Here is a 16,808-nt window from a genome sequence, read left to right as displayed (position 1 = left end):
CGTGGTCAACAGCGCGGCGCCAGATTAGCCTGTGGTCCAAGGTAACGCCAAGAAATCGGACGTTGGTGACTTGTCGAATGTGGTATCCGTCCATATTCAGCTTCAAGCGTGTAGATTTTCTTTTAACTCCAGAAAATAGTATGAATGATGATTTCTCTGCTGATAGTGCTAGTCCAAGCGTTGCCAAGTGGCCTTGAATGGCATTTACTGCTCCCTGGGCTATTCGTGCGAGGCGCCGATGCTGGTAGCCGGAGACCCATATGCAGATATCATCGACATATATAGATATCTTCACTGGTGTTCGATGGTTTAGTACTCTTGGGAGGCTAGCCATGGCGATGTTAAACAATAAGGGAGATAAAACACTTCCCTGTGGCACGCCGCGAAATATACCTATTTCATCGCTCAAAGTGCTACCAAGACGGACTCTGATACGGCGATCATTGAGAAACGTATGTATGAAGTGCAAGAGATGACCCGTGAAGCCTATAACTTGTAACTGGCTGATGATGGCTGTTGGAGACACGTAGTCGTAAGCCTTGGAAATATCCATAAAAACAGCAAGTGTCGACAGGCCATCCGCACTGTAATGTTCTATGTGGCTTAGCAGGTCTAGCACATTGTCTTGAGCACTTAGACGCTGGCGAAACCCAGTCATGCACGGCGGTAGTTTCCGACCCTGCTCGACAGACCAAGTGAGTCTTGTGCACACCATCTTCTCCATTAGCTTCGCTGCACAGGAGGTCAGCGATACCGGTCGGTATGAGTCCAGAGCTGCAGGATTCTTTCCAGGCTTCAGAACCGGTACCACCCATGCTACCTTCCATAAATGTGGAATATCCCCTCTAGCCCACACTTTGTTAAAAAATGCCAGCAAGTCACGTCGTTGCTCAATAGGTAGGTTCGTCAGCATCTGATTACTTATGCGGTCAGGTCCCACTGCACAGCGACGTCGGAGGCTGCTCATAGCTAGCTCCATCTCTCTCAGTGTAAAAGGAGCATCCATCGGAGACGACGATAGCGGCGGAGGCGGGTTGGTTGTGCCGGCTGACCTTCCAGAAGAGTATACTTGGGCAAAGGCATTCGCAAGACAATCGAGCGTCTTGCCTAACTTCAATGCTAGGGCTTCAAATGGCTTGTTTGGTCGAAAGTTTCCAGCAAGGTTATTAACGACCCACCATATCCTTGGAACTGGCGTGAAGACCGATAGGCTTGCACAAAATGCTGCCCATTGATCTCTTCTTAGTTTCTTCGTGTAACGTCGAATCACCGCGTTAATTCTGTTGTATACTGTCTTCATTGGTGGGTCGCCCTTCGTCCTCATCAGCCTCCGTTCCGCTCTTCTACGAGCAGCGCATAGATTTTTTAGCTTTAGATCCGGAGCAGGAAAGTGGTCGGGTAGCTTCAGCTCAGCGGTAGCTAATCTCTTGCTACGTAGCATGTCCGCGAACAGGTCTCCAGATGATTCACTTAGGCCGTCCCTGTATGTATCCCAATGCGTGACAGGACAGGATTTTCGGCCGTTGGTTCTATATCCAGCAATGTTGACGAAGACAGGAAAATGGTCACTACCCATTCTATCTTTACTCGTCGTTGACGATGCGAGGATGTCTGCTGAGTATAATGTCAAGTCAATGACACTGTAAGAGACCGGTGGTCGAAAAAACGTTGGTTGTTTGTCATTCGCCACGCAGAGTCCCTCAGTGTCTAAGGCACTCACAATTTGCTTCCCACGTGCATCAGTCACCTTGTCGCCCCAAAGAGTATGGTGTGCGTTAAAGTCCCCACATATAATCCTCGGAGCCGGGCAGCGGCTGCAGAGGTCTCTTATGATCTCTCCCATCGAGACCTTCTGGCGAGAGCTCACATACACGGATGCCACGCTGAGGCTTCGGTTTCCCAGCTGCACTTGTACAGCAGTGACCTCCAAAGCACTGCTGCAAAGGTCTTGAACTGGGAGAACGTAATGCGGTATTTCACGTCTCACATATTGCGTGGCGCTTCCATTCGGAAATGTCGGAATACTTTGGTTTCCATGTGCGACGTAACCAGCAATTGTTCTGGAACTTGGAAGACCAGCCTCGGACAGGGCCAATATTGGCACAGGCATGTTGCGTAAGAAAAGCGACAGTTCAGGTAAATGGCACGCAAGACCAGCACAGTTCCATTGCATAATAAGTGGCACCTTTGGGCGAGACGGTGAACATTGTGTCCTGACCACATCCATATTGTTTGGTGCTTTAAGAAGAGGCAGAGCTTAGAATCACTGACTCGAGAGCCAGGACTACTTCGAGCATGTCCTTCATCGAGCTCGCTGGCATCTTCTCTATGTGTGATCGCAGGGCCTTGAAGAGAGCACGTAGCACCTGTTGGCAGTCCTCCTGTGGCGTTTTTTCAACGCAACGCGATTGGGGTCGCTGCAGTGTAGACACATAGCTTCGCTGTTCCGGTTGTTCAGCAGTCTTCTCTTCTATGGGGTCTCTGTTCACTGATTTGACTGCTTTAGCCGGTCCGCTGCGCAATGGCACCACTGCGTTCTGGGTTCCTGAAGGAGGCTTCAGGCTTGGGAAATCAGTTTCACTCCATTTGATGTCATCTGACTCTCTGCGACTCTCCGTCTTTTTCTTCGTCTTATTCTTCTCATCCTTTGCTGTTGGCCCCAAGATAAACGTTTTCTTTCGCTTTATTGCCGCTGCCCGCGTAGGACACTTGCTATAACTAGCTGGATGACCACCACTACAGTTTGCACAAAGAACGTATTCTACGATGGACCATATCCATGCCATCAATCAGGTAATCGAGAAATCTGCGGAGTACAATCAACCTCTCTATATGGCTTTCATAGATTATGAAAAGGCATTCGATTCAGTAGAGATATCAGCAGTCATAGAGGCATTGCGTAATCAAGGAGTGGAGGAGGCATACGTGAATATCTTGGCAAATATCTACAAGGATTCCACAGCTACCTTGGTTCTCCACAAGAAAAGTAGAAAGATACCTATCAAGAAAGGGGTCAGGCAAGGAAACACAATCTCTCCAATGCTATTCACTGCATGCTTAGAAGAAGTATTCAAGCTCTTAGACTGGGAAGGATTAGGAGTGAGGATCGATGGCGAATATCTCAGCAACCTTCGGTTTGCAGATGACATTGTCCTATTGAGCAACAATGGAGAGGAATTACAACAAATGATTGAGGACCTTCATCGAGAAAGTGCAAGAATTGGGTTGAAGATGAATATGCAGAAGACAAAGATAATGTTCAATAGCCTGGCAAGGGAACAAGAATTCAGGATCGCCCGTCAGCCTCTAGAATCTGTAAAGGAATATGTTTATCTAGGTATTACTCACAGGGGACCCTGATCATGAAAAAGAAATTTACAGAAGAATAAAATTGGGTTGGAGTGCATACGGCAGGCATTGCCAAATCTTGACTGGGAGCTTACCACTGTCGTTGAAAAGAAAAGTGTACAATCATTGCATTCTACCGGTGCTAACATACGGGGCAGAAACTTGGAGGTTAACAAAGAAGCTCGAGAACAAGTTAAGGACCGCACAAAGAGCAATGGAACGAAAAATCTTAGGAGTAACGTTAAGAGACAGGAAGAGAGCGGTGTGGATCAGAGAACAAACGGGGGTAGACGATATTCTAGTTGACATTAAGCGGAAGAAATGGAGCTGGGCAGGCCATGTAATGCGTAGGATGGATAACCGGTGGACCATTAGGGTTACAGAATGGATACCAAGAGAAGGGAAGCGCAGTCGAGGACGGCAGAAAGTCAGGTGGGATGATGAGGTTAGGAAATTCGCAGGCGCAAGTTGGAATACGCTAGCGCAAGACAGGGGTAATTGGAGATCGCAGGGAGAGGCCTTCGTCCTGCAGTGGACATAAAATATAGGCTGATGATGATGATGATGATGATGATGATGATTATTATTATTATTATTATTATAATAATATAATGTTGGATTCCTCTGGCTGTTGGATTCATCTGGCTAAGGCAAGGAAATTGCATAATATGCGAAGTGCTTGCTTCCCCCCCTACCACCACAAAAAGTCACCCCCCCCCCCCCCCTGGCAGAAATCCTGGGTGCGCTACTGGTAATCATCCACCTGAAAAAAGCACTAAGCTACAAAGCAATCTCATACGGGTTTCTCAGAAATATTCGCAGTTGAAAAAAAACGCGTCCTGGTCCGGGTGTCGAACCCGAAACCAATGCCTTTCCGGGGCGGTCGCTCTACCACCTGGGCTAACCAGGAGGCTAGCCGATCGCGAAGCCAGGCCACATTAATCGACAACTCAAAGTGCGGGTATACTTAATATGGGCAAATGCTCTATGCGGAAATCCGCGAATACATAAAGCGTCCTCAACTTCCAACAAAAGAGTAGCGCAGTCAAAAGGCATAGTCAGAACTTCTTTTGGAGCATGTTTTATTAAAAATCAATTTTTTTTTATTTTTTCTTCTTTTTTTTGTATAGATCACGAACTTCTCTCACGCGAACCGTCCTTTTGTCACATAAACAGAGCTCTTAATATGTGCATTTTCCTTTGTACATCTTTTGTCTTACGTGTATTTTTGCTTAGAAAAGCCATCTTATTTGTGACAGGCAAAACTTATTGCTGTACCTGTGTGTTAGAAACTTAGGCCTACACAGCAAACTGTACCTTGCGCATTAGGTACACGAATAACCGACAATACTGTGGTCTATCTTCAGTCTACCACTATTAAATATTTATTAACTAATGCTTTTTTTCAGGCAAGCCAGAAATAATCGAAGGCTTAAAGGACATAGAAGGAGAGGTCGGTGACGCCGCCTTCTTCACAGTGAAGATTGCAGGATCTCCTACTCCAACAGTTGTCTGGTAGGCTTCTCATTTTCTATGAATGCTGTGTAAAACATCGCAAGCATACGCAACACCCAACGTTTTGTTCCTCTTCCGCTCACGGTTCGTTATGTCAAGAAACAGTGACATTCATGTCTTTGAAAAGGCGCCACAAAGAAAAAAAAAACACGGAATGACACTACAATCACAATCGCCGGCACAGTGCCGTATCTTTATAATAGAACAAACAAGCATGTCTAATGATGAAAACGAATAAATGGTCCACCTGAACATCCTCCTTGAAAGTTGGTTGTAGCTCTGTCCGTAACATCCGCGTTAGTTACCAGATTGTGGCCACATGCCTCATCATTTCTGTTTCTAGGAAAAAAGACGACGAAGAAATCACCGTGGAGGCCACAATTAAGGAGATTCCTCAAGGAAAATCTTACAAGGTGGAGTTCGACGAACTAACACTGCGGCTGGCCGGGAACTACGAATGTGTTGCTACGAACAAGTACGGCTCTGCGTCCTCACGTGGAAAGTTGACGGTTCAAAGTAAGACTGACATTAATTTTATGGCTCACGTAACTGGCAACCATTTAAGCTCAATAGCTCGTTAATCTCAATAGCTTATACCAATAATCGTAATAACACTAACATATAACAGTAGAGAGTACGTCCAAAGTAACGACGTACATCCTGTCACTTTGTGTTCCTGTCCTTGTCATTTAGCGCCATTTGTTCCCTTTGGTCAAGAGGGTAAAGCACAACACTGCTGTCAACTGTAGGAAACTGCAGCGCAAACCACCCACAAACATCAGAGCGCTTGTTCAGCTTTGCTCGCAATCTTGCTGCCAAGGGCGAACATATTGCACATGCTAGCATAAAGCTAGGATTTTCAATTGACACAGTCTGTGTTTCTGCCTTTTTTATAGTACAGGGATATTAATTTCATCCCATTTAGTAATATCGCTCATGATTGTTTATGAATGTATCGCACTAACGAAGATTACCGCGCGGTTGATTTCCCTTACAGGTAAATGTAACTACAATGCGCAGTCAAAACAAACAATGCAAATGTTTTTGTAGGTTGCAATCACAAAAACAAGTTGATGCCTTGAATGAGATCATAAAAGACCCCGTGACTCAGTTTTGACCGTGGAGGAACACAGTGACAAGCATTTATTTCCAGTATTGCTACATTTACCTAGCGAAAACGCAGCAACAAAAAAAATGAACTATTCCTCTCGAAGCTGTGCTGTCAGCAAGAGTCTCATAAAAAGTTTATTGATTACCTGTCAGTATTATTTGTTTGTTCGTCTCAAAGTCGTGAAAATGACTAGATACAACAGTTATTGCTTGCTACCTAAGTTGATGCTTTGTTGCTGCGAAGTTTTGAACGCTCAGTTCGCGTTTATGGTTAACATCTGCATTCACAGTGACAATTATGTCACTGCTCCTTGTGCTAATAAATCGGTTTTCTGCTGTAGAGAGAAACGAAGTTTCTTTATAACAATTTTCATCCCATATTTGCAGGATTCAAATGTCATTAACAGCTGGGTGGAAAACAAACGTTCATTATGTCAATTCACCTTGCCTGTTTTTCTTTCGATTCTTCAGGCAAGCCGAAGTTTGAGAAGAAGCCCGAAAATCAGTGCGTTTATTCAGGAGAAGAATGCGTGTTTGAAGCAAAAGTGTCCGGTTATCCTACACCAACCGTCACCTGGTAATCACGTTTTTAATCACTACAGTATTAAAACACTCAAAGTAGTTACTTTCCGTTTGTAATCGTCTTAAGCCTCTCTTTTCGTATGTACTAAAGCACTTTTCTGCGTATGTATAAATCATTACAGGTCTAGAGATGGTGAAACAATTGAAGAAAGTGAGAAATTCACAATCACATCTCACGACGGCACTCATCGCCTCATTGTTAAAAACGCTAAGAAAGATGACGAGTGTTTCTACACGTGTACTGCCAAGAACAACCTTGGACGTGTATCGCAACAAGCGGAACTCACCATCAAACGTATGTAATCTTTGCACGGTCAACTATACGTAAATATGCTTAGTAAAAACACCTAAGGCGTCGTACGAGTAAAATGTGGAACGTTGCAAAAGTGCAACTGAAGGGCATTGGCGTTGTTGCGCGTAAAAAAAAAACGGAAAACGATGGTTTGCTTTCTCTCGGTGCATTCTTTTTGGTCCCCAGAGATATGGTGAGAGAAACTCGTGTAGGTTCTTTTTCCCACCTCCGAGGAAATGTTGCAAGTTGTTGTAGTAGTTTCGAGTGAGACACGTACGATGCCGTTATCAGTCGGGACACTCACCCTTAATGTGGTCATTTCTCAAAGCACATTTTGTCTTTCGCACGTAGTTCCTGACGATGCAGAGGCTCCGACTTTCATTCGGCGAATGGCGGATACCGTAGCAGTCATCGGGGACAAGGTTCGCTTCGAGGTCAGAGTAGCTGGAAAGCCAACGCCTACGGTCACATGGCAAGTTACTCCCATTCTTTTTTTTTCTTCTTTTCTTTCATTCAACTGTGGAGAATTGTGGAGCATATGCACAACTTGTACGGAAAATAGAGGCAGCGAAAAGTTATCGAGTGCTCGAAAACAAGAGAACAATGTGAACATTCCACACCAGTTACACATAATTTTTTTGTTATAGGTACAAAGACGGAGAAGAATTGTTCGAAAGCAGACGAGTTGAAATCAAAGAGGATGGTGATACCCACACCATTACGTTGAAAGACCTAACAATGCGAGACGAAGCCAAGTATTCTTGTAAAGCGGTTAATGAAAAGGGCGAGGCAACTGACAAGGCCCAGCTCACTGTGAAAGGTAAGCCATAGTATCTTTATTCATTTGTTATTTTCACATTCTCTTTTATTTAGGCCGCTGCTTATTGACCTGTACCGCATTCAGGTCTAATATTTGTGCACATTGTAACTTCCAGAGCCTGTTGCTCCAACAATAAAGGGACTAAAAGACCAAGAAGCTAGCACGGGGTCCACCGTAAAGTTTCAGGCAACTATTACTGGAATTCCGGCACCAGACATTGTTTGGTAAGCTTTCCCACACTTCCTTCATAATACGCATAAACATAACCTAAACGCTGATGTAGCGCTTGATAGATGTGCCCATATTGATTGGTTACAATGCTTTAGAAAAGATGGATTTTGTATATTTACCACACCACAATGAAAATTATTAATAATGACTGCACTAGAGAGTATGCTGTCCCGAGTAAAATCACAAGGGCTTTCTAGAACGCATCTAGAACAAACAAGTTTATTTCAGCACCATTAATTCCCGGTTGAAATATTGTTTATTAGACTGTGGCCTATCACCTGCAGCTGCATTAAAATGCCTAACATAATACAAAAACAAGACATTCGTTGTGTCGAAAATCTGTGAAGGTATACTTCAGAACTCTTTAAGCACCACGAAATTTCGTCGGTTAAAGCTTTATATAGCCTGCGCTTATCAGAAGTAATACTTTTCGAACGTTGGCAATTAGAATTAATTATAGCAAAAAACTACTAGAATGACAATTTCAAACTCCTGAATAACAATTGTATAATTCTAGATTTAATAGACAAATACACATCGTTGGTTTCTTTTATAAAACGTGCAAAACTACAATATGTAGTAGAACAATATTATTTTTTAATGTTCCGCTGGTTACCTTAACTTATGTGTAACTACTTAGTGCGTGCATTTTATGTTTCGTTATGCATTAGGTATAAGGGTACTACTACAATGCATGGTGTTGAACTTGCATTATAAAATGTGTGCTATGTATAAATTCTCTTTATTTATTTTTTCTGCCACGTTTGTATTTATACCAAGCTATGTTGGCCAGAAGCCAAAACTGTTGTGCTGCATGCGTGGTGGCTCCGAGAGCCCAGTCAGGCGACCGATAGTGTCGACTTTATCCACGGAGCCACCTCATTCTTGTTCTGTGGCGTTTAAGTAAATAAACAAAGTGTACAAAAACGGTGGTGCTGGGAGGGAAGGGGGGAGTTGTAGATCGGGCACAGCACCAAATATTGCTCATAAAATATCAACTGTCAACTACGTTAATTCTTTACTTTTTAAGTGGTGATATTTAGTGCACATAATGGCGATCTTGACAGTTGACCTTTGCCGATAATGTTAAGTAAGCTATGACACAGCTGCTGTAAAATAGATTCTGCCACTAGCAAAGGTGCAAACTGTAACTGGTTCTTCACTGTTTTAGGAAGAAGGACGGCAAAGAGCTATCGCCATCACGCAAAATCACGATTTCTGCGGACGTGGAAAGCGAGTCTTACAGTCTTGTTATTCAAGATGTTGACGACGACTTTGGCCAGTACACTTGCAAAGCATCGAACAGTGCAGGAGAGACTGAAGCTGATGCGATGCTGACACTCAGAGGTGCGTCTGGGCTCATGTTTTTCCCTCATCCTCACCCACCTAGCTATTCATGGCTAGAAACATGAGCTTTGTGCATGAGTATTTTATGATATAATAAATCGGCGACTTTTCAACTCGACATCTGCTGGTGAGTTCTCCAGAAATTTATTAGAAAAGTTATTAGGAAAGCCTATGCGTTACGCACTATGCTATGTTTTGTCAGCCTTCGTAACTGAAATAGCAAGCGTGGCCGATAATTTACATGCGGCCGACAAATACATTGCTGTTCATTGCGCTTTCGCCTAAGCAATGCAGGCACCTGTGAGTGACCGTGGCGTAAATCTGAAACCTCACTGCTACATTAAGTTCAGTGCAATGTTTCTAACGTTATAGTAATATCAATTCTGTATTCTGGGTCCTGTTAATACTATTATTTACTTTACTCAGGCGAGCCACCAGTGTTTATCAAGGAGCTGGAAGACGTAGAGATTAATATCAACGAAGAGGCAGTATTCCACGCTAGGATTAAAGGAAACCCAACACCATCAGCAACCTGGTAAGTATCGCCGAAAAAACGCATCCAGCTTGGAATACGAAATCAGTGCTGTTGAATTTTGCTCGGTGCGACGGATAATACAGGAACGGCAAGGAGACAATGGAGCGAGTACAACACCGTTGTATTCCAGAAAGCGTGCTATGCCATTATAGAGACAAACGTGATGGCCTACGCCACGTTTGTCGCCCTTGTCATCGAAAACGAGCTCTGGCACAATATATTGCGATTATGAGCAATAAAGCAACGTAAACTGCTGTTGAAAAATTTTGTCTTTTGGAAGGGGACTTAAGACTTGCGTCTTCGTAAAATGCGAGTTTTTGAACAGAGGGCTGAATCTGCAGATTTATTATGATAATTTCCAAAAAATTACTAATGAATTTTTTGACGCGATTTCATCGACAACGGTGTCAAGGGCAACTTTGATTCTGCTCCCGCTGTTCGCGGAATCTTTAAGCACATATACGTAGCATGTGTGACACTACGAAGCAGACGTCACTCAAGATTGTGTTAGTCAATAAAACTTACTAATGTGACCATACATGATATTATGTAAGCAAATGTTTTACCTCTACTTAGTGAATTGTTAACGGCCTCTCCTGTACAGCCGTGCTCGTAACATTCGTGCGGAGCTGTAGTGTCTTTCCTCTTTACCATCTCTGCCGCCTGATTGAGTCATCTTACTTATCCTTCACAGGCTATTGAACGGAACTATAGTCAATGAGTCAGAGGAGACTACAATTACTCAGCAAGGTGATTCATACACCCTTAAGATAAAGAGTGTGACATCTCACGAGATCGGCGAAGTCGTGTGCAAAGCCAAGAATACGTCTGGACAAGCTTCATCAAAGGCTAACCTTACATTGACAGGTATTGGTTTTGACTTTATAGTTCATATATTCGTTTGTTATTCTGGACTGTCACGCATATAGACGACGAGCTTGTCCCTGTTTCTCTAACGGTGGTCGAGGCTTTGTCATCCACAGCAGCAGCAATAAGATGTTTCCTTCAGGCTGTTGCTAACAAAGTGTTCCTTTGCTTTTCTAGAAACTGCTCCTGCAGTAGCAAAGAGCCTGCCAACTAAGGTCCGAGTGGAAGATGGGGAACCACTAAAGCTGGAGGCAAAAGTGCCCGGACATCCCGAACCCGAAGTGCAGTGGTACGTGCGTTGAGCTGGCAGTGGAGCCAAGTGCATAGAATTTTCACTTAGGCGAGTTGGCTGTAGTACATGACTTGAAGGAGAACTCCGCCAAAAAGATGCAAACTAGACAAAGCGGCATTACCTGCGCTGGCTGCAACAAACCACGCAATCTGAAAAGAAATGTAAACAAGGCAGGCGTCATTCTTTTGTTCAACCCCCCAACCCAGCAGCAAAACTTCTGCAAGGTTAAGCATATTAAGCTTTTCTGATTTTCAAAGGTAATATGCACATTAACACGCCATCTATGCGCTTGCTTGACAAATTGATTTTATACACGGTTTAAGAGCTACGTACATTTCAACATGTATACATCCAGTACAAAAGAACAATGAAAACAAACGTTAGTAGGGAGCATTATCGCGTACATTGTTATTTACCTTCAATTCTCGTGTTAGTCATGTTCTTTCAAAATTCTGTGCATTGCTATTTTGCCAATGTAGCGCTCGTATCTTTCAACCACATGACCAAACCATCTTAAATTTCCTTCTAGAACCTTCACCACGATGTTTGAAACCTATAACCTTCAATGAATCTAATCATACAGGATTTTCTCTTTCATTATATCACCATGAGTCTGTTTCAGCACCTTAATTTCAGCCACGTGGACTTCTAAATTCTGTAATTTTTTATCAAAATATTTTCGTTTCTGTACAGAATTGTTCTTGCTATTGTCTCGAAGACTTGGTTTTTGAATTAATTGTGGCCTGCTATTGTGCGGAATCCCCCTCAAACGTCATCTCAGTGCATACAACCTTCCTACGGCTGCAGTATATCTCCAAGAACGTGCATCTCTAATTCACGATAACATTTTTCAACACTTAGGTCCTCCGATACATGAGTAATAATGAGCTACATTGTGGTATGACTTTGTCCGCGCAGATAATAATACTTCATTTTTAGTATGAACACTATAAACACAAACGGAGTGGACAATTTTATGGACAATTACGACCTGTGCTTATTGAACCAAATTTATTTTGTTTATGCTTTTTTTTCTCGTATGCCCTTGAACATTTTTGGAAAATGTACGCATTCTTGTTACCATGGCAGGTTGAAAGATGGCGAGCCGGTGGTTCCTTCTGATCACGTAAAGTTGACACAAGAGCCAGATGGCACAGTGGCACTAGAAGTCGACGAAGTCCGTCCTGATGACGCCGGTCATTATGCCGTTGTGGCAAATAACGACAAAGGGCAAGCAACCACTGAATCTGATGTGGAAAGTAAGTGGAATCTGCGTTAAGAGCTAGATACCTAAAGTATAACATTGCGTTTCTACTCATTGCGGTTGTAGCTTTCCAGTCTTTACACACACTGATTCCGCACTATGCGGGGTATTTTCTGCAGCCAAGCCGAAAGGCGACGACAGCTTGAAGTCTCCCGCTTTCGCCGAGGGTCTCAAAGATGCCACGCTGACTGAAGGTGCACCTGGTCATTTGGAGGCGAAGCTTGCCAAAGGCAGCGCCCCTTCGGATGTCCAGTGGTAAGGGTTTTCATTAAGTTCTCTTCTAGTCTGCTATGTGCGTTCAGTGGTCACGCAGGCTTAACTGAAGGAGCATTATGCGGAGGGTTGGAAGTAACACGTTTGGTGTTACTGTTGCACACTGCCAACATCTTTGGATCACATTTTTAATGATATTTCGACAGATTTTCTACCTTCAACTTCCGGCTTGTCCTTTCTCGTTACAGGTTGAAAGACGGTGAGCCGGTCAAGCCATCTGACCACATAAAGATGGTGGAGAAACCTGACGGGACTATTGCTTTGGATATTGACAAAGTTACACCAAGTGATGCTGGTCATTACAGTGTGCTGGCTGCAAACGACGAAGGCAAAGCTGCAAGCGACGCCGATGTCAAAAGTGAGTTCCTCTTGTGTTCAAGTATACGTATAATAACCTAAAGTTACCTTATTACACGGCATTATTGATCACGCGATGATTTTTCTGGTGCAGCCAAGCCATCAGACTTGGAACGAAAACCAGTTTTCGAAGAAGGCCTTAAGCCAACTACTCTCACGGAAGGAGAACCCGGACGTCTGGAAGCGAAGATGCCTGCTTCAGCCGCAGCCCCTGTAGAATGGTAATGGCTACATTTTGCTCGTTAAGTTTAGCACGTAGAAAAAAAATCGTCTGCAGGTTTTAGTAAAAACGACCAGGCTACATTAAAGCAGCTCAGATATGCTATCAACATGTAAAATTGCAAGCTCAAGAGAGCCAGAGCACACAAAAAATATTTAGAACATATAATACGTCTATTTTTGTTAGATTGAATTAATATACTTACATACAGGTCACGCGGCTGTTATGTATTCTAACTTGAGGCGAGTACATTTGTCAGAATGCTATTATCGAAGATTAAGTTTTCTGTCACATTTGTCGGAACAGGACTAAAGACGGTGAGCCAGTGAAGCCAACAGACCATGTGAAATTGGTTGAAGAGCCCGACGGAACTGTTGCCTTGGAACTGGATGAAGTCACTCCTGACGATGCTGGTCATTACGCGGTTAAAGCTACAAACGACAAAGGATCAACGTCATCTGAGGCGGACGTCAAAAGTGAGTTACAAAGAGCCGACTTCGATAGCACAGTGGCTAGTAAAGCAAAATGAATCTTACGATCACACTGAGCTCAATTTAGAATGTAATAAACAATAATCGTTTTGCCCGCCGCGGATCAGTGGCTATGGCATTTTACTGCTGAGTACGAGGTCTCGCGTTTGATTATCGGCCGCGGCGGCCGCATTCCTGTGGGGGCGGTATGCAGAAACGGTAAGTACACGCTAAAGAACCCCGGGCGGTAAAAATTATTCCGGTTAAAAAATAAATTAGTCTCTATCATAGCCCATGAGTTGCTTTAGGGCGTTAAGCTCCCTAACTGAAGATGGTGGTGTCGATGGTGGGGCCCCTGCGTTGGCTGCATGACGCCGTAAAACTTTGTTATTCAGTAAATTTGGTGATTACATACTGGCCTCTAGCGCTTGCTGCGAGCCAAAACAATGATCTTCTCGCAGTTGTGACACTAGAATGATTCAGCGTAGCATTACCACTATTTGTTGCAAGCGCGCTCACTAATCCGTTTTGCCCATGATCACGGGGCACCTGGCTGTAGTGATAACGGTAGCCATGAAGGGGTAACTGAGGAGACACAGTGAGCATTCACTGTCTCTCGCTGGCTACAGAAATTTCAGCATTTTGTGTCATTGTGCAAATTGTGCAATTACTTGCGGTTTGTCTTCCCTCATGGGGTACGCTCATTAGTCTACAATTTGCACCTACTGTATGACGTGCAGATGGGGGGACGAGTGTAACAATGCGGCAATCAATCATAACTTTATTACCTGTTTCTTCCCTCTCCTCCCACACATATACCGCTTATGAAATTTAGAAGTAAACTGTGATAAGAAAACGACAGCTAAGAAGGAATGGCAGGGAGATTAATCAAGATCGCGCCCGGTTGGATACACCCCACTTGATGAACAATAGAAGGGAAAAGAAATACCAAGAAAGAGCCAGTGTGCACAAACCTTGAATGTTCATTGGTATAATTCCAGGCAGTCGTACAGTCCCGTCGCCTTCAAGAAGCACTTTATTGCCCTTATGCGCGCAAGGCTACTTCGGCCAAGGTCACAGGATCATTTCTTCGGAGAGCGGTCTGTCGTCCTCCCTATCCACTATTGCACTTAAAAAGCAATATAAATGGTTAAAACTTTTCTGGAAAAGCCAAATGAATTCAAGTACGAGACACCACTACTCTTGCAGAGAAAGAAAATTCGCTATTTGTTCAAATGAGCGGTAACTCAAAGCATAAGGCGTTATACGATATTCCTGAGCACGAGATGACCCGTTTGGTTGGTAGCCCCCTAAGCAGCTACTATCTACATATCCCCAAAGTGCGAAAACGCCTTCGCACAGTCACTTAAGTGTATTGCAAAAAATCTAAGCTCATCTAAAGCAGTCTGGAGCAGCCCAGTGCGGAGCATTACAGTTTTGTTGTGCGACCAGTACCGTGAGCATTGAAAAATATATGAGTCTTATTGTACAAAAGCAACTCATGGTCTATGAGATACGCCGTGCAGGGGGATCTTGGTGAATTTTCAACCACCTGGGGTTGCTTAGCGTGCACAAAAAGCACACTGCATAAGTGTTTTTACATTACTCTGGCACTGAAATTCGGCCACCGCGGCTGAAAATTGAGCCCGCGACTTCGTCCTCAGCAGCAGAACACCACAGCTACAGTGCCACTACGGCGGGTGCCGCGAGCTTTGTGGTTTTATGAAAGGCAACAAGAAATCGCGTGGCAAATAGCCCTTTATAGCACGAAGACGTGCCGTGGCCGAAGTTGAAAGCAGAGGAAGAGAGTGGTGTGCAGCTCTTTCGTCGTCTGACACACTCTTCATGCCAACCTCTTATTTCATCATATTATTGCTAATTTTCTTTTTTAACGAAGTCGGTGCACTAATACTTAAATGCTTGGCTTAAGCAATGCTCAAGCCTATTAGATGGCAATCGATGGCTACCTTTTGATTATATGAAGCTCGAGACGTCGGGATACAGGATTTTAAAGTGAATTATCCGTTTTTCTCTTATGCTGAATTCCAATGTATTAATCGGTATAGGTGATGCTGAGACATGACAGCGGAGCTAAGTGCGCTTCATTTTCGACTACCAATTACGAAGATTTGGGCCAAAGGTTAGTAGGTGTCAGTAGCCGGCAGACCAGTATCGCTATCTAACCGCAGCGGCAGCGCGTCGTCATTGGTACGGAACAAAACTCTCTGCCATGCGGCCGCATTTTTCCTTTCTTAAAGTTCATGATACCATGTTGCGCTGAGCCACTCTCCCTAGAGGGTTGCAGAAAATAGCGCCTCTTCCTCTTCACAATCTCTATCTCTTTCTATCTATCTCTCTCGAAAAAAAAAAACCTGAAAGGCAGACATTGCGGATTTCAGCAATGTCTGCCTTTCAGCAGGAGTCATGGCAAGCGGGTAGGTACACTGACAACTCTGGGGATATGGTGACTGAGAAGTACAAGCTGTGACGCTTATGTGAACGTCGTTATTTCCCGTTCTATAGCACAACCGAAGAGCGCGGAGCCGAAGAAACCACACTTTGAAAAGGAACTGCAGCCTGCCACGTTGCCTGAAGGCAAACCGTCTCGACTCGAGGCCAAAGTAGCACCGGACGCTACACCCTTGAAGGTTGAGTGGTAAGCACATAACGAACTTTAAAGAAGTGCCGAAAAAAATCACGCAACGCATTGGTTACGACTTGCCTTAACAAAAAAAAATGACAACGTATTCGCGTCAATCACATTTTTATTGTAAACGTCTTACCACATTATCCTGCTCTCATCTACTATTTTCAGGCTTAAGGATGGAAAACCAGTCAAATTAGACGACCGCGTACGAGCAGAGCAGAAGCCGGATGGCACCTTGGCGCTCACTATCGACAATGTCAAGCCACAAGACGCGGGTCATTACGCTGTTGTCGCTTCAAACGACGCCGGGAAGACGCCATCGGAAGCGGACATTGAAAGTAATGAATCTCCTTGGTCTACCTGCTTGCTTGAAAGCCATCAGTATCATTTAATACTCATCCATCTACCACATAAATACAGAGCTTGCTTTTATGGTATAATACATAAACTATCAACATCTCGCTCTAGAAAACAATGTTGCGCCTTCTGCATAATGGCAAACAAAATACAGGATATGTACTGCGGCGTCTAACTTTTTAACAGAACTACTAGTCATGGCAACCAGGTCTTGGTGATCACGGGGCCATGTTGAGTTTCAACATCACAGCATTCACGCAAGCACGGCTGGCATCTCAACC

At 44.0% G+C, this 16,808-nt stretch overlaps 1 protein-coding gene across 1 annotated transcript in view; it reads left to right on the top strand.

Moving 5' to 3' along the window:
• The window catches only part of LOC119464051 (obscurin-like), a 201,139-nt gene that overhangs the window by 119,042 nt on the left and 65,289 nt on the right, over positions 1 to 16,808 (top strand). The window contains 18 exon segments of the mRNA XM_037724875.2: positions 4,758 to 4,863; positions 5,207 to 5,379; positions 6,445 to 6,550; positions 6,678 to 6,850; positions 7,199 to 7,319; positions 7,495 to 7,667; positions 7,783 to 7,891; positions 9,070 to 9,245; positions 9,672 to 9,780; positions 10,475 to 10,647; positions 10,825 to 10,936; positions 12,029 to 12,198; positions 12,323 to 12,458; positions 12,665 to 12,834; positions 12,928 to 13,054; positions 13,360 to 13,529; positions 16,047 to 16,179; positions 16,339 to 16,508. Of these exon segments, the coding sequence (XP_037580803.1) occupies positions 4,758 to 4,863; positions 5,207 to 5,379; positions 6,445 to 6,550; positions 6,678 to 6,850; positions 7,199 to 7,319; positions 7,495 to 7,667; positions 7,783 to 7,891; positions 9,070 to 9,245; positions 9,672 to 9,780; positions 10,475 to 10,647; positions 10,825 to 10,936; positions 12,029 to 12,198; positions 12,323 to 12,458; positions 12,665 to 12,834; positions 12,928 to 13,054; positions 13,360 to 13,529; positions 16,047 to 16,179; positions 16,339 to 16,508 (2,607 nt within the window).

The sequence above is a fragment of the Dermacentor silvarum genome, chromosome 1, assembly GCF_013339745.2.
Source record: "Dermacentor silvarum isolate Dsil-2018 chromosome 1, BIME_Dsil_1.4, whole genome shotgun sequence".
Classification (NCBI taxonomy): Eukaryota; Metazoa; Arthropoda; class Arachnida; order Ixodida; family Ixodidae; genus Dermacentor; species Dermacentor silvarum.
Note: the sequence above shows the minus strand (reverse complement) of the source record. Positions and strands in the feature narration are given on the sequence as shown.